At 49.4% G+C, this 17,654-nt stretch overlaps 1 protein-coding gene and 1 non-coding gene across 2 annotated transcripts in view; one reads left to right on the forward strand and one right to left on the reverse strand.

Moving 5' to 3' along the window:
* The window catches only part of TOGARAM2 (TOG array regulator of axonemal microtubules 2), a 53,697-nt gene extending 40,071 nt beyond the window's left edge, over positions 1 to 13,626 (forward strand). Inside the window, exons 17-18 of the mRNA XM_060188421.1 lie at positions 7,222 to 7,313; positions 13,138 to 13,626. Of these exons, the coding sequence (XP_060044404.1) occupies positions 7,222 to 7,313; positions 13,138 to 13,394 (349 nt within the window). The 3' untranslated portion in view covers positions 13,395 to 13,626. The remainder of the gene's footprint in view (positions 1 to 7,221; positions 7,314 to 13,137) is intronic.
* Positions 10,772 to 10,903, reverse strand: LOC132537950 (small nucleolar RNA SNORA44). The gene has a single exon (XR_009549351.1). It is a non-coding gene; the product is annotated as a small nucleolar RNA SNORA44 (small nucleolar RNA).
* Positions 13,627 to 17,654: the final 4,028 nt, after the last annotated feature.

Consider the following 17,654-nt stretch of genomic DNA (forward strand, 5'->3'; position numbering starts at 1 on the left):
GTTCCAGGACACGTTGGTGGGGTTGTCTGTCCAGGGAAGTCTGGTTGGCATCATGCTGGCATCTGGAACCTGGTGGCTGAAAAGAGAGTTAACATACAAAGCCAAACAAATTGTTGAACAATCATGGACCTAAAGGCTGGAATAGTGCAGATGAAGTGTTGGGGGTACTCACTGCAGACTATTCTGTACTTTTGCTTTCAGGTATATATTTTGCCCTAATTTATGGATACATGTGAACATATGCTTTATCTCAGGGGACCTGGTCTATATCTAGGTTTTGGGACTTTGTTAGGAAGTGAACCACCTGGAATGGAATTAGAGAATACTATGAAAGGAAAGGTCTCACCCGAGTAATGAAGCTGAAGGGTTGTCATTCCACACCTGAAGTCTCTGGACACAGTCTGAAGTGAAGCATACTGAGGTGGTATTCGTTGTGTTGATTAGATTGCGATTGGCACATGCAATATTATTTGATATGAAATGAGAGAAGCATGCAGGAAAGTGGGCCCCACCCTAAGGCTCCAGGACTGGGGGAAATATAGGCTTTATAGTGGAGATGTGAAGTTCTTGCTGTTTTAGGGTTCAAGAAGACAATGGATAGTTATTGTTATCATCACATTATTTCTTAGAGGCTGATGTTGGTGTGGCAAGTGCACAGATTGTCGTGCACGTTGAGACCCGTCTTTTCCTCAGAAACCTCCCAGGCACCCAACACCATCTTGTCTTTAGCACCCACTGGATTCCTCCCCAGGCTGGAGATTCTTACCCACTCAGTCTCCCCATCTCCCCAAGCTCCCACAGGGCTGAAGGCAGCACCTGTGTCCTTGGCTGGATCCTTCAGGAAAAGGTTCAGTTACAAATCAAAGGCCTGGTCAGGTCCTTCTTTCCGCCTCCGAGTCCATAAATACTGTCAATTTCCTCTCTCCACCTCGGAGGGGATTTATGATTTGCTGAGTGTGTCACTGTAGAACAAACAGTGTAAATCCAGTCCTAAATTACGGCTTGTTCTCAGCGCTGCTCTGGGTGAGATTGCTGTTGCCAATAACCGGGCTCTGGGTAAATCATCGCTGCCCGGGATTTATTGGGAAAAGGGGCACCAAGCAGAACAGGCTTTCACTGTGTGGGGAGCGTCAGAATCCCCTCCTGGGAGTGAGTTTTGGAACTCTTCCCCCTTGGGGGGTGTTTTCACTTTTGGCCATGGAGCCAGCCTCCTGGGAGTCTGGGTTCCCACATTATTACAAGGCAAAGGTTCCCTCTAGTTGGGTTGAGCACCCTGGGGAGAGGCCAGGGATAGCCTCTGAGAGGTTTGACCACATCTGGAGGCAGTGCAGCCTGAGGGAAGGTGCCCAGAGCTGTCTTCACCTCCTGGACTGGGCAAAGATGGAAACCTGTGTGGGTGGGAGGATTGGGTGCAGGTACGAGGGCCACTGCCTTCCTGTCCAGCCCTTAGGCCTGTGCTGGAGTGGCATGGAGTCATTCTCCAAGGGGTGGATGGAGCCCACTAAATCCTTAGTGAGTCTCTGTGGAATGCAAAGGGCAAACACAGGGTCTGGACTCCAGCTGATGCTAAGCGGGTGTGAGCTCCAGGTGATGCTGACTAAGCAGGTGTGGGCTCCAGGTGATGCTGAGTAAGTGGGTGTGAGCTCCAGTGATGCTGACTAAGCAGGTGTGGGCTCCAGGTGATGCTGACTAAGCGGGTGTGAGCTCCAGGTGATGCTGACTAAGCAGGTGTGGGCTCCAGGTGATGCTGACTAAGTGGGTGTGGGCTCTAGGTGATGCTAAGTAGGTGTGGGCTCCAGGTGATGCTAACTAAGCGGGTGTGAGCTCCAGTGATGCTGACTAAGCAGGTGTGAGCTCCAGGTGATGTTAAGCAGGTGTGAGCTGCAGGTGATGCTGACTAAGCAGGTGTGAACTCCAGGTGATGCTGACCAAGCAGGTGTGAGCTCCAGGTGATGCTGACTAAGCAGGTGTGAGCTCCAGGTGATGCTGACTAAGCGGGTGTGAGCTCCAGGTGATGCTGACTAAGCAGGTGTGGGCTCCAGGTGATGCTGACTAAGCAGGTGTAATGATAACTCTGAGGTCAAGTGGCTTTGCTGCAAATCACACCCTCTGAGGGCTTGGGAAATTCTCTAACCTATGAAGGACCAGCCACTTTCCCTGTACACCTAGGTGGCACTGGAGACATTCAGGTTGCCACCAAAGAGAATTCTCACTGCCAGGGGTCACCAGGGTTGGATCTGTCCCTCTCTGTTTGGGCCACATGTGAAGACATGGGCAGCGGTCACTAAACCTCCCCCAGTCATGGGGGACTGGGCAGTAGGGGCAGAGATGGGGCAGGTGGCATCAAAGAGAAGGGCTGTATTTCTTTACCCCCGCACTACCCAAACTGAGCCTGGTGACCCACTAGCTTCTTGGGGACCCTCAGCACCCTCAAGGCCATGGGGTTTGGAGCCACTTGGAGCAGAGGGAACTTTCTCCCATGATAGTTCTTTGTGCCTATGAGGTTTTCTGGGCTCTGGGTTCTACAGGAAATGTGAGTGTCTGCAGAACATTTCAAAAATGGGCAGGGTGGTGGTGCACTGGGGTGAGCACACATATCATCTTGTGCAAGGACCCGGGTTTGAGCCCCTGCACCGCACCAACTTTCATGAGCAGTAAAGCAGTGCCGCAAGTGTCTCTCTCTCTCTCTCTCTCTCTCCTCCTCTCTCAATTTTTCTTTGTCTTATTAAAGTAAAATATAGAAAGAAAAAAGGGAAAAAATGACTACTGGGAGCAGTGGATTTGTAGTGCTGGTACTGAGCCCCAGTGATAACCCTGGTGGCAATAAAAAAAGAAAAGAACATTTCAGTAGTGGAAGCCTGGAAACAGGTTCACTGTGTAAACACTTCTTTTCTGCTCTGTGGGGAGTCCAGGGAGTCAAGGTCACAGCCAGCATTGACTTTATCCTGAGGAGACAGACTCCCTTTGGTGACCTTTGAAGTCCTTTGACCTACCCTTCACTGCCAGGCACCTCTGGGTTTGAACCAGGGAGACACTCCCCAACCAGACCCCAGCATGGGGCAACCACAGCACAGCTCAGTGGAGGGGGATCAGGGAACAAGGGCACCTCTCAGGGCTGTGGACACGGGGCCTGCCTGCAGCTGGCAGAGGGGAGGGAAGGGGCACCCCCACAGATGCCCCAGCCAGGGGACCCAGGCCCCACAGCTGACCTTCTCAAGGCCAGCTTTCTCCCTGCAGGGGACAGGGTTCAGAAGCCTGCCCGGGAGTCTCTGCAGGCAGGCTGCACCTTCCCTGAGCCCTGCAGCCCCACACAGAGCCCAGCATCCCCCAATGGTGGGCACCCAAAGCTTTGCTTTGCAGTCAGGCAACAGTTCCAGCTGAGAGCTCATTCCTGCCACCCCCCAGCTCTCCTCCTGGGAGTGGGGAGCAGGCCAGCTGGTGGGGTGACTCGCAGCATAGATGGGTATTTCTGTCCATGTCCCCTTCTAGGGTTGGGCCTTTGAGGATGGAGACATGGGGGACACTGCCTGGCTTGGGGCTTCTCCAGGGCTGAGGCCGGAGTGGGGTCCTCTCCACTCTGCTCCAAGCCCTTTCAATCCAGGGGGACTGTTGTGGGCATCAAGGCAGCTTCCAAGGTTCAGGCTTTGGGCTATGTTACAGGGGTAGTTAGAGTAGAAACCCTCCTGATGAACATATCAGCTGTGACAGCTCTGTCCCTCATGGCCTGATCTCCCGGGCAGGCCCCTGAGCACTAGAGTTCTTTCTCATTCAGAGCAGCTCTTGCTTGGTGCCTGGGAGAGCAGATAAGCTGGGGCTGGGAGAGGCTTCAGACCTCCTTGGCTATTGTGCGCCTTGGATTTACTAAATTCATTCATGGTGTGTATCAACAATACAACCACTATTACGCTGTTCATAGAACTTAAAAATTCATCTGTGGTGCTTCACTGACACACCAGCTGTTGACAAGGGTCTCAGTGTTTTCTCTCCCCTGTTCACACATCCCCAGCTGTCACTACAGGTGTGACTTTGCCTCTCTCACGGGGCTCTCTGTCTGTCACCCGCTCTGCTATGCAGTCTTCCCAGTTAAGGCTGAGATAGCAAAGCACCTTCACTATGATGGAAGTCATACTTCTCAGTTATGAAGAAAATGGAAAATACAAGGCATTTGGAAGGGGGGAATATCTCAAGTATAGTTCTAGCTCCTAAGAGGGACTATTTAAACATCTATCACGTTCCCATCTTAGCTTATTTTTTTCTGTGTACATTTGGGTACTGCTCCTGATTATACAGCACATTTGAATTTGCCTCCTGCTTCACGAGCAGAGCCAGGCTGGAGCAGTTACATGTGATCACACACTGGGCTCACTTTCACAACTCTGTCAAGTGCTGTCCCAAAGCTTGATTCTTCTGATTAGTTGTTTTTTTCTTTATTGGGGGATTAATGGTTTACAGTCTGAAGTCAAATATAGAAGTTGATATATATGCAACATTTCTCAGTTTTCCATATAACACTAACTCCCCACCTAGGTCCTCCTCCGCCATCATGCTCCAGGACCTGAACCCTCCCCCATGCCCCAGAGACTTTTACTTTGGTGCAATACACCAAACCCAGTCCAGGTTCTGCTTTGTGTTTTCTTATCTATCCTTATTTTTCAACTTCTGTCCACGAGCGGGATCATTCCATATTCATCCTTCTCTTTTTGGCTTCTCTCAGCTAACATGATTCCTTAACTTGTCATGAATACTCCTGGTTTTGATGGCCAGACAATCCTTTTTTTAAAACTTTTTTTATATTTATTTTCCCTTTTGTTGCCCTTATTTTTTTATTGTTGTTATAGTTATTATTGTTGTTGCTATTGATGTTGTTTTAGATAGGACAGAGAGAAATGGAGAGAGGAGAGGAAGACAGAGGAGAGAAGGAGAAAGTTAGACAGCTGCAGACCTGCTTCATCACTGTGAAGTGACTGCCTGCAGGTGGGGAGCCGGGGCTCGAACCAGAATCCTTATGCTGGTCCTTGTGCTTCATGCCACATGTGCTTAATCCACTGTGCTACTGCCCAACTCCCGATGGCCAGAAAATTCTACTGTGCGATATAACTTACTTAGTCTTGAGTTGATTTTGAGGAGTCCTGTCTTAACTCTGCATTCTGTGCCCCCACTATTCATGCTGCTTTGCTTTTTGATGATTTTTTTTATGGTGTGTGTGTGTGTGTGTGTGTGTGTGTGTGTTTTAAGGTTTGTTTTTTGAGAGAGAGCAGCGTGGTACACTCAGCTCCAGTGTGTGGTGGTTCTGGGATTGAACAGGGATCTTAGCCCCTTGCATGCATACCTTGTGATTGATTTTTGTCTTGTTTTGTTATTACCAGGGCTTTGCTGGCTTTGAGTGGTAGAGAGAGAGTGTCTGAGGGAAAGATAGCACAGCATGAGCTTCTTCTAGTTTCAAGGAGGAGTGTGTGGCATGACAAAGCAGGTGCACTCTGCAGACGAGCTATCATGCTGGCCAGCTTGGGGTTTTCTCAGAAGCTCTGGTTTCCTCACGGATGATGCCATCTGGGAGTCTCAGGGCTTGGCCAACAGGGCAGGTATGATGCCCCTCTCCCACCCCACCCCCTGCCTTGGAGTAGAGTTGGGACAGGATTCCCAGCCTACCAACCTGTGATCTCTGTTCCACACCTCTGGTTTGGCTTGCCCTGTTGTGTGGGCAGTGCAGGGATGACTGTGGCTTCCTTTTCTCCAGGGAAATCCCAGGCCAGGCTACCAGAGCTGGGGCTTTAAGGCTCAGAAGTCGGGTTCGGCCTCTTCATTGGTCTCTTCTGCACGAAGGTTGTTGGGCTTCCCGAGCATCGATAGGGTAATGGCATTTCTGAGAGTCAGAGTGCAACCCCAGCTGAAAGTTACATGCCACAGACCAAAGGGCTTTCCCAAGCATGCTGCTAACTCATTTCATCTTCACAGCAGCAATACGAGGAAGGTCTGAGTATTACCCCCATTTTACAGCCAGAGAGACTGAGGGGCAGAGGGAGAGAGTGACACTGAGAAGGTGGGAGAACCAGGAGTCAAAGCCAGTTGACCTGAACCAGAGTCCAGAGCTCCCAACCTTGCCCACTAGGTTTTACTGCCTTTCATTGTACCTGCATGTAACCTGGAAGGTGACGTCTGCCAGGAAAGTAACCTGGGAAGAGAGTCCAGCCACTGGAGTCTATAGACTTGGGAAGTGCAGCTGTGTCCAGAGAATGTTCTGGACTGAGTGCTGCAAAGGGAGAGAGCCAGGAGAGAGGAATCCTACACCCTGAGTCTAGCACGTGGCTCTTGATGAGCCGGGAAAGGTAGAACCAACAGGTAGAAACAGGTGGAAACAACGGTGCAGCTGGTGGTGATATGAACACTGGTTCTTACACCATCTCAGCTTTTCCAAGACACCTCAGAGACCACTTCCTGCAAACTGCAGTGTTCTAGAAGCTGCCACATCTTCTTCCAAGGCAGATGTACTGAATATGTGTCTTTCCCTCCTCCTCAGGCCTCATAGGTCCCAGGAGGAGAGCTGGGGGGTGGCAGGAATGAGCTCTCAGCTGGAACTGTTGCCTGACTGCAAAGCAAAGCTTTGGGTGCCCACCATTGGGGGATGCTGGGCTCTGTGTGGGGCTGCAGGGCTCAGGGAAGGTGCAGCCTGCCTGCAGAGACTCCCGGGCAGGCTTCTGAACCCTGTCCCCTGCAGGGAGAAAGCTGGTCTTGAGAAGGTCAGCTGTTGGGCCTGGGTCCCCTGGCTGGGGCATCTGTGGGGGTGCCCCTTCCCTCCCCTCTGCCAGCTGCAGGCAGGCCCCGTGTCCACAGCCCTGAGAGGTGCCCTTGTTCCCTGATCCCCCTCCACTGAGCTGTGCTGTGGTTGCCCCATGCTGGGGTCTGGTTGGGGAGTGTCTCCCTGGTTCAAACCCAGAGGCACATGGAAGTAAAGGATGTGTATTCCCTTGTGTGTATTCTTTTTATTTATGTTATTTTTACTTTCTCGTTTATTTATTTGATAAGACAGAGAGAAATTGAGAGGGGAAGGGAAGTCAGAGGGAGAAAGACACCTACAACACTGCTTTACCACTTATGAAACTTCCTCCCTGCAGGTAGGGGCTGGGAACTCAGCTCCCTAAGGGCCTCTTCCCCACCAAGGTGTCATGGGTCTGGCACAGAGCATATGGGCCCACGACCTCCTGACTGAAATGTCTGGTCTCTTTCAGACAACCTCTGCCTCCTCCAGGCCTTTGCTGGGCGTATTCGCTTCCTGAGTGGCCGTGCCATTCTTGATGTCACTGATCGCCTGTCAGGTGAGTGTGCCTCCCCCACCCCCAAGCCTGTTCCCACAGCCCTCCAGCCTGTGTCTGTCCTCATCTGACCTTTGTCTGAACTAACTTACGACTGAAAATGATAACAACAACAGCAATAACAACAAAATAACAAACACCACCCAGAAATGATTCAACATTGTGATGTCTCCTTTTAAAAAACAATTCCCATGGGAGATAGCATATTGGTTATGCATCAAGGCCTTCATGCCTGTGGCACCAAAGGTTCCAGGTTCAAACCCCAGTATCACCCAAACCCAGAGTTTAGCAGAGCACTGGTAAAACAAACAAAAACACCAAAACAAACAAGCCAAACAATCCCTTCATTACCAGGAGACCATCTTCAGGTCAAAATGAGGCAGGCTGTAGACTCGACACCAAACTCATTTTTTTAACATAAGGTCTGCACACCTCCCTCTTCACAACCAGGGCTCCCACTATACAGTTCACAGGGTTCCCTGGTATGCACCAGCAAGAGCCACAGCTTCTGGGCAGACACCACCTCCTGGGAGCAGGGCTTAGTCAGAGCTGGCATCATTGAGAGGATGGGACAATGTTGTTCCTTTTTGGCTGTGCCTGGCCTGGTAAGCTGAGTCCAGGCTGGGTCTCAGCTCCTGCTGGACCCCACAGCCAGGTGCTCTGGACCCTGATATGTGGAGGGGACCAGGGCCTTCAGCTCTGCTCTGCTTTCTCCAGCTTCATTGGAGGGGCACTTGCTTCCAGCTGACAGTGACATGAAAAGGAAGTTGAGTGTGGACTTGAGTCTGGGTAAAAACAGGCAGAGCCCAGAGGCTGGTGAGGGTCATGTTTTCACAGTGAAGGTGACTTTTTTTAAAAAAAATTTTATTTATAAAAAGGAAACATTGACAAAACCATAGGATAAGAGGGGTACAGCTTTGCACAATTCCCACCACCAGAACTCTGTATTCCATCCCCTCCACTGACAGCTTTCCTATTCTTTATCTTTCTGGGAGTACAGACCCAAGGTCATTGTGGGATGCAGAAGGTTGAAGGTCTGGATTCTGTAAATGCTTCCCCACTGAACATGGGCGTTGACAGGCTGATCCATACTCCCAGTCTGTCTCTCTCTTTCCCTAGTGGGGAAGGGCTCTGGGGAAGCGGAGTTCCAGGACACATTGGTGGGGTTGTCTGTCCAGGGAAGTCTGGTCGGCATCATGCTAGCATCTGGAACCTGGTGGTTGACAAGAGAGTTAACATACAAAGCCAAACAAATTGTTGACTAGCCTTTTAAAAAATATTTATTTATTCTCTTTTGTTGCCCTTTTTGTTTTATTGCTATAGTTATTATTGTTGTTGGATAGGACAGAGAGAGATGGGGAGAGGTGGGGAAGACAGAGAGGGGGAGAGAAAGACACCTGCAGACCTGCTTCACCACTTGTGAAGCGACCCCCCTGCAAGTGGGAAGCTGGGGAATTGAACCAGTATCCTTACGCCAGTCCTTGAACCAGTATCCTTACGCTGGTCCTTGTACTTTGTGCTACCTGCACTTAACCCACTGCGCTACTGCCTGACTCCTGGTGCCTTTTTGTTTTATTATATATTTTTTAAAAGGGATATGGTTTTAGTGTCACTTATTTAATAGGACAGAGAGAAATTGAAGAAAGAGAGAGAGAGAGAGGGAGAGAGAGAGACCTGCAGCACTGCTTCATCACTTGTGAAGCTCCCACCCCCACCCTGCAGGTGGAAACTGGGGGCTTTGAACTCAGGTCCTTGCACATGGTAACAGGTGCACTCAGCTAGGTGTGCCACTGCCCTGCACCCAGTGGCTTTGAGCCTTATTTGCATAAACACATGTAGCCCCGCCCCTCTGCCTATATAAACACACCCCTGGCTCAGTTTATTCCATTGCAGTTTCAGGGTGGATGTTTTTGGACCTCCCTGTTTGCAGGGCTGGATAAACACTGAGATCTAGCCTGTTGAGCTATGCTTGGGTCTGCGAAACGTGAGCAGTAGTGTTCTATTGCTGTAGCTGGAGCAGGTTTCAGGTCCTCCGTCAGCTAAGCCTATGTCTGCTTTGAGTTTGCAGGATATATCTTGAGTGGTTTTATCCCAGGAGTGGTTTTTATCCCAGGGTCCAAACTGCTCTTGTGACCATGGAGGTGTCATTCAAGAAAGGTCATAGGCTTTGGGGTGGATATACCCGTTTACCACCTGCCAACTCTGACCTTGGGCAGGGTACCTGATTTGGATCTTCCTTACTTGTATAAGCCTCCTCCCCATCCAGGAAGAAGGCAGAGGAGTCAGAGTAATGCTGCCCTTCTCCTCACTCCTACTTATATACACCAGATTATTTGACCTTCACAGCCACTCCACAAAGGAGTGGACCCATCATCAACCTTCCAGGAAAAAGTCAAATGGAGCTCAGAAAGAGGTTCAGAGCTTGAAGCCTGTGTATCAGGTCTGTGAATCAGGACTTGTCCCCAGGAGCCTAGTTCTGAGCCAAGCCTTTATCTCTCTGCCCTGCGGCCTCCACCCCATGAGCCCAGCTTTTTCCTATGGGGTGCAGACCTGCGGCCTCCTCCCAGACTCCCACCCCTGCCTGAAATGCTCTTCTCCCTCCCTCCCTCCCTTCCTCCTTTTTCCACTTGGGTAGTGCCCACTCCATTTCAGTGCCACCTGATTGACCCCTCCTTCCTCTCCCCCATGCATGTGCTCCTGGCAGCGTCAAATGTTGGGGTGCCAGTTGTCTTTCCAGTTCCACCATGCCCCTTCTCTTGCTCAAGGCTTGGCCTCTATCCCCTGGTCTGGCCCTCCTAGACTCCCCAGAGTGGCCCCTTGCTCCCACTCATGTGCCAGACCTGCCTGAAGCGGGGCAGTGAGGTAGCACTGAGAGGCCCCAGGGCAGCTGCAGTGCCCTGCGATGAGGTCGAAGCCATGTGACCGAGGCCACTCTGAGCACCAGACAATGACCCCTGTTCTCTTGCTCAGAGTCAGCATGAGCCTTGGAGGGAGACTTATGGGGCCCTGAGGTGTACTGGTACCCCATTTCAGAGATGGGAACTATGCCCCAGCTATCTCCAAGCCCTGCCCAAGGAGTTTCCAAAGAGAGGCAGGGGGAGAGAGAGAAAGAGAGAGAGAGAGAGAGAGAGAGAGAGCAAGAGAAGAAACAGTATATGGACTAAAAATAGCACAGCTTAGCAAGAGCAAATCTTTGACTAATTCCTTGCACTGCCTTTTAAGCCAGAATTGACTGGGTTTTTCCTCCTCTTGATTCTCAGAGGCTGCTGACCTCTGCTAGGTAAAGGGCCACCGCTGTCAGTAGGTGGCCTGTAGCCCCTGTTCCAGATGGAGAGAGAATGATGGCCTCTGGCAGGAGGATCATGGGGGCTGGAGGGCTGCACACCTGACTCATTTTGGGATGGAAGAAGGGCTTGCTGGTGTATTTGGCCACTTCTGGAGCCTTCTTCATCCACTTTCCCCCTGAAATAAAAGACAAGTGGCAGATACAGGTATTTTGCTGCCCTGTGCTGTCAAAGTCTCTCCAGGTTATTCTCGCGGCAATTGGATTATCACTTATTTTTGATGAGCTGTGGTCTCATGTGCACATGATTTTTCCACTCAGAGTCACTTCTCATTCAGACAGAAAGGCAGAGAGAGAGAGAGAGATACAGAGAAAGGGAGAGATACCACAGTACTGGAGCTTCTCCTGATGCTTGATGCTGTGACACTTGCATATGGTGCTGGGGTTTGAACCTGCACCCTGTGAGTGGTAAGGTCTAACCCAGGTACCTATCCCCTTCTGGGGTTTAGAGAAAGGGGAGGACTTGGGTAATTCGATTTTGGGGGGGCTTATCACTGAATGGAGGCTCTGTGCAGAGCTCAAGGGTTTGCACAGCAGATCGCTGCGGGGTTGGTGACATTTTGTGTCCAGACTCTGGTGAGGCCACACTGGTCTCTTGTCTGCCAGCTGTGTGGTTTTCCGGGATCCTCTGTCTGCTGAGCATCTAGACTTCTCCCTCTGCCACAGTTTTCTCCTTTGTGAACTTTCATAGGTGGTGTGTGAATTGAAGCAGCGCTGGTACTAAGGGCTGTTTTGTGCTTTCCCAAACAGCTTGCACACTTTTACTGACTCTGTAATTTTCTTCTGCAGTGTTGGAGACAAACCCAGCCCTTGTACACACACGAGCCTGCTGAACTATCTCCCCAGCCCCTATTATTTGCTATGTTTTGAGAGAGAGAAAGAGAGAGAGAGAGAGAGAGAGAGAGAGAGAGAGGAGAGAAGGAGCGAGAGAAGGAGAGAGAGAACCAAGCATGGCTGCACCATTCGTGCTTCTGCGCTTGGTGCTTTCTAGTGGTGCTGGGAATGGAAGTCGGGGCCCGTGCATGGCAGGCAGGTGCTCTGAGGGAGCCGAACTCTCCCTCAGGCCTCAGCACACACTTACCATCCACGCTGTCACCATCTCAGGAGCCTGGCTCAGAATGATCATCTCCACAGAGAGGCAGGGCTCAGTCCAGGTATGTCTGCTTTTTCTTCTCTCCTGTGGAGTGGGAGCCATTTTCAGGCCCTGCCCATACCCCCTCTGCCATAAGCAGATACTAAGAAATCAAGGGGCAGTGTGATAGTTCACCAGGTAGGGCACATACCTTGCCGTGTGTCACCCAAGTTCCGATCCAGGCACCACTTGGGAGATACCGCAGCACTGAGGGGTGGGGAGGCTGTTCAGTGGGTAGAGTGTTGTCCCTTATTTATTAATTTTTATATTGCCACTAGGGCTATCACTGGGGCTTGATGACAGCACTATGAATCTACAGCTCTGGGGGACCATTTCCCCTCTTTTTTTTGTTTAAACCATTTTATTTATTTATTTATTTATTTATTTATTTATTTATTATTTGATGGGGCAGAGAAATTGACAGGGGAGGAGGAGGTAGAGAGGGAGAGAGACACCTGCAGACCTGTTTCATCGCTTGTGAAGCGTTTCCCCTGCAGGTGGAGAGTAGGGGCTTAAGCCCAGGCCCTTCAGCTTGGGAATGTGTATGCTCAACATTGCCTGGCCCTCTACAGTGCTTGTCTTATAGGCTGGGAGTCCTGGGTTCTATCCCTGACACCACATATGCGGGTCTCTCATAGAATAATTTTTTTTTTTTGCTTCCAGGATTATCACTGGGGCTCGGTGCCTGCACTACAAATCCACTGCTCCGGGAGCAGTGGATTATGTTGGCTTCCTTGCCCCTGTTGTTGTTACTGTTATAGATGTTGTTGCTGTTGGATAGGACAGAGAGAAATCGAGAGAGGAGGGGAAGACAGAGAGGGGGAGAGAAAGATAGACACCTGCAGACCTCTTCACCGCTTGTGAAACAACCCCCTGCAGGTGGGGAGCTGGGGGCTCAAAGTGGGATCCTTATACTGGCCCTTGTGCTTTGCACCATGTGCGCTTAACTCACTGCGCTACTGCCCAGCTCCCATAGAATAAGTTTTTAGTGGTCCGGGAGGTGGCGCAGTGGATAAGGCTTTGGACTCTCAAGCATGAGGTCCCTAGTTCAATCCCCGGCAGCACATGTACCAGAGTGATGTCTGGTTCTTTCTCTCTCCTATCATTTCTCATAAATAAATAAAATCTTAAAAAAAATTCTTTAAAAAAGAATAAATTTTTAAAGAAATGAGGAAGTGCAACATATTTATGGGCTTCTAAGTGTGTGGGGAGCCCTAGGTGTTGTGTGCAGTGTGTGATGGGCCCTGCTGGGCTGCCTGCCTGTGGGGGACACAGAGGTGGTGACCCTGGAGGGAGGGTTGGAGCAGGGAGACAAGTGTCTGCTTGAGTGACCATCCTCTTTCTGTCCACAGTGCTGGTGGCCCTGGTGTACCCTCGCAAGCCCCAGGCCGTGGAGCGCCATGTCCTCCCTGTGCTCTGGTACTTCTTGGAGCGCATGACCGGGAACGGCTTTCTGCGGGGACTTGGGGGCCAGGCCCGCTTTGTGGTGTCCCGCCTGGCTCGCAGCCTCCGGGAGCAGATGGGCCCCCGGCTGCAAGACCTGGCTGCGGGACAGCAGAAGCAGGCCCTCAAGACGCTCCAGGAACTTTTAGACATGAAGCCCCGGTGAGGCGCTGCGGGGCACCCTGGAGGGGCGGCTCTCCCCTCCCCCACGTGCAAGACAGCTGGCGGCTCCTGCCCCTTTTAGCTGCTTGAATGACAGCTCTGAAGTGGGCGGTTCTATTTTTTTTAATCTTATTTTTCTGACGGGGATCATCTCCTGACCTTCTTCCCTCTGAGATTCCCAGCTGTACATAGTCTATTTTGAAGTAGAAATAAAAAAGAGCTGTTTATTTTTCTAAGGCTCTGTTACCTTGTGTTTCTTTGACCTCAGAGACTTTCCCACTAGCCAGGCGTGTGACAGACAAAACCTGAAGCAGCGGGTTGCTAACCCAGTAGAGGACACACATTTTCTTTTCTTTTCTTCTTTTTTAAAAATTTTATTAAAATTACATTTAATTATTGGATAGAGGCAGCCAGAAATCAAGAGGGAAGGGAGTGATAAAGAGGGGGAGAGACAGGGAGACACCTGCAGCCCTGCTTCACCACTCATAAAGCTTTTCCCTTGCAGGTGGGGACAGGGGCTGAACCTGGGTCCTTGCGCATTGTAACACATGTGCTTAACCAGCTGCACCACCACCTGGTCCCATTTTATTTTATTTTATTTTATCTTATTTTTTGCCTACATAGTGAACCTACCTCTCTTGGCGGCCATTCCCCTCCTCTCTCCCTTTTTTAAATTTTACTTGATAGGACAGAGAGAAATTGAAGGAGAGAGGGATATGAAAGAGGGAGAGAGACACCAGTAGCACTTGCTTCACTGCTCATGAAGCTTCCCTTCTTCAGGCGGGGACCAGGAGTTTGAGCCCAGGTGAGTAGTTCTTTTTTTTTTTTTTTAATATAATTTTTATTTATAAAAAGGAAACACTGACAAGAACCATAGGATAAAAGGGGTACAACTCCACACAGTTCCCACCACCAGACCTCCGTATCCCATCCCCTCCCCTGATAGCTTTCCTATTCTTTAATCCTCTGGGAGCATGGACCCAGGGTCATTGTGGGATGCAGAAGGTGGAAGGTCTGGCTTCTGTAATTGCTTCCCTGCTGAACATGGGCGTTGACAGGTCGATCCATACTCCCAGCCTGTCTCTCTCTTTCCCTAGTGGGTAGTGGGGCGGGGCTCTGGGGAAGCGGAGCTCCAGGACACATTGGTGGGGTTGTCTGTCCAGGGAAGTCTGGTTGCCATCATGGTGACATCTGGAACCTGGTGGCTGAAAGAAGAGTTAACATGTAAAGCGAAATAAATTGTTGACTAATCATGAACCTAAAGGCTGGATTACTGCAGATGAAGATTTGGGGGTTTCCATTTTTTAGATAGTTTGTAGGCCTATTGTAGTTATATTCCAAAGGGCCCATGACTACACTAGTGCTTTTTTTCCTGAGCCTGACATCTGATATGCGGGTGGACCCAATTTATTGTCTGGGGAGGTGATGTCATGGCTGGAAAAAGGACCAGAAAGCTGGATCAGGGAAGAGAGTGGCTTCCAAATCTGGGAAAGGTGTATAAATATTGTTGACTGTGAACCCCATTGATTTGATGTGATCTGGGGCCCATATTCAGCTTAGGAGCCTATGTGACCTCTGCGTCCCTGTAGATCTGAGCTCACATTCTGCCGTCATGAGTAGGAATGTTCCAAGCTGCCCCAATTTCAGGACCCATCTTCCTCAGGTGGAAGATAGAGTATGTTGTCCAGCCTCCCTTTGGAGGCTGGAACATTCTCTATCATTGTTGATCCATGTTGAGGGCAAGGTCCTATGGGGGCCCACAAAGGGGTCTATTGTGTTGTTCCTGATAGAGATGACCAGTAACAATGGAGAGAGGGATTTATTTGGGGTCTAGGCCCATCTTGTTTGTTTGGGAATCTCAGGACTTACCGACTAGAGCCCCAGTTGATGAGGTGGCCTGATAGTGACTAAAGAGTCATCGTTAAAGTATGCCAGTCTCTTGCCCTCATTCAGCTTTTGCAGTCCTCAGTTTGAGAAGGTTAGCTTTGGAGTGACTGAGAGAAATGTAATAGGAGATAGGTGAGGAGGTTATCTACTCCTAAGTAGACACTATTTCATTAGGAACTTTATGGTGTCTTTTTAGGTCTTTCTACTTGCTTGCTGCATATACTGACTCACTGCAGACTATTGTGCATTTTTGCTTTCAGGTATATATTTTGCCCTAAATTATGGATACATGTGAACATATGCCCTATCTCATGGGACCTGGTCTATATCTAGGTTTTGGGACTTTGTTAGGAAGTGAGACACCTGAAATGGAATTAAAGAATCTTATGAAAGGCAAGGTCTCACCCAAGTAATGAGGCTGAAGGGTTGACATTCCTTCCACATGTGATGTCTCTGGACACAGTCTGAAGTGAAGCTTGCTGAGGTGGTACTCATTGTGTTGATTAGGTTGAGATCAGCAGATGCGATATCATTTAGTATGAATTGAGAGAAGCATGCAGGAAAGTGAGCCCCACCCTAGAGGTTCCAGGACTGGGGGAAATATAGGCTCTATAGAGGAAGCGGGAGGTTCCTGCTGACTTCGGGTTTAAGAAGACAATAGATAGTTATTGCTGTAATCACATTATTTGGCAATTGGGTTAACTTTGAAAATCCCTTTGTTCGGATTTGCTGTGTCATACACACCCTCAGCGTAATTTATGTCCTTTGACATTCTTTGTACATAGCTGTGTCTTATAGAGTTATGCCACCAGGTGCTTTCATTCTCCCTGGTCTAAGCTTTTTAGAGAGTCAACATTTAAAAGACTCGGCCTATGGTCTGTGCATTGAAAAGTTTGAGACATTCAATCAATTTTTCCCCTCTCATATTAATTAAATAGTGATTTATATGACTACAAGTTAATAGGAGTGCACATAAACACCATTCCTACCACCAAAAGACTGTGTCTAATCCCATTCCCCCCACCCCCCTGTGAAGCCAAACATCCACCCTCACCCTCAACCCAGAGATTTTTACTTTGGTGTCCTACTCTACATTCAAAGTCTGCTTTGTATTTCCCTTTCTGTTCTTCTTTCTCAACTTCTGTTCATGAGTGGGATCATCCCATATTCATCTTTGTCTTTCTGACTTAGCTCACTTAACATAATTCTTCTAGCTCCATCCAAGATGGGTCAGAGAAGGTGGGTTCATTGTTCTTAACAGCTGCATAGAGTGAATAGTTCTGTGGCTTTTTTCTATCTCCCTCTTAGTTTCTCATCTTCTATTTGGATTAAAGGTGTGTGTGTGTGTGTGTGTGTGTGTGTGTCTGGTGGGAACAGAGGGATTGTGCAGGTGTAAAGCCCCCGAGAAACTGTGGAGGCAAAAAACAGAAACAGGGAAGCAGTACGAGGAAGGAAGCAATGCTGCAGGCGTCTCTCCCTATCTCTCCCTTCCCTCTCAACTGTTGTCGAAATCAAAAATAAATAAATAATAAATAACAAAACAAACAAAGCAAAAAAGAAGTCCACAAAACACCAAAAACAAATAAACAAAAACTATTTTACCAAAGCAAACAAGGCAAAGGACTCAGGGGAGGGAGACAACTTTGGGGTTTGGTTCATAGTGAAATTGCAGGCGCATGTCAATAAATGCTCTGTCAAGTGTTAACCTCAATAAAAAGAAAATAAACCTTGGGGCCAGGCGGTGGCACAGCATTACAGTGCACAAGATCCTGGGTTCAAGCCCCTGGTCCCCACTTTCAGGGGAAAATTTTGCAAGAGGTGAATCAGGGCTCCAGGTGTCTCTCTGTCTCTCTCTCCCTCTCCCCCTTCCTTTCCATTTCTAGCTGTTTCTATCCAATAAATAAAAATAATGAAATTTTAAAAAACCCAAATAAACACAATAACAATAAAAAGCTCCAGCAAAGTTCTCCAACAGCCAAACAAGCTGTAGCTGAGTCTGAGCCTGAGAGACAAGAAAAGTGAGGCACCCTTAGCTACAGGCCAGTTCGGGACTCCACCCCCCCACTTGTGAACAACTGGACAGACCCTCCTGCAATGCAGAGACCCTGTCTGAGTATTCGAACACAGTCCCATCTGATCAGCCTGATGGGAGGTGAGTGTCATAATGGCTCAGGAAGCTTCTCCCAGGGGCTGTCCTGCTTATGAAAGGTCTGGGTGTTTGTATTCCTAAAGGTCCTCATGGGGCTGGGCGGTGGTGTACTTGGTTGGGTGCACACATTACAGTGCTCAGAGACCCAGATTCTACCCCCCTGGCCCCACCTGTGGGGGTGGGGGGAAAGCTTCACAAGTAGTGAAGCAGTGCTGCAGGTGTCTGTCT

Source organism: Erinaceus europaeus, chromosome 3 (genome assembly GCF_950295315.1).
Source record: "Erinaceus europaeus chromosome 3, mEriEur2.1, whole genome shotgun sequence".
Classification (NCBI taxonomy): domain Eukaryota; kingdom Metazoa; phylum Chordata; class Mammalia; order Eulipotyphla; family Erinaceidae; genus Erinaceus; species Erinaceus europaeus.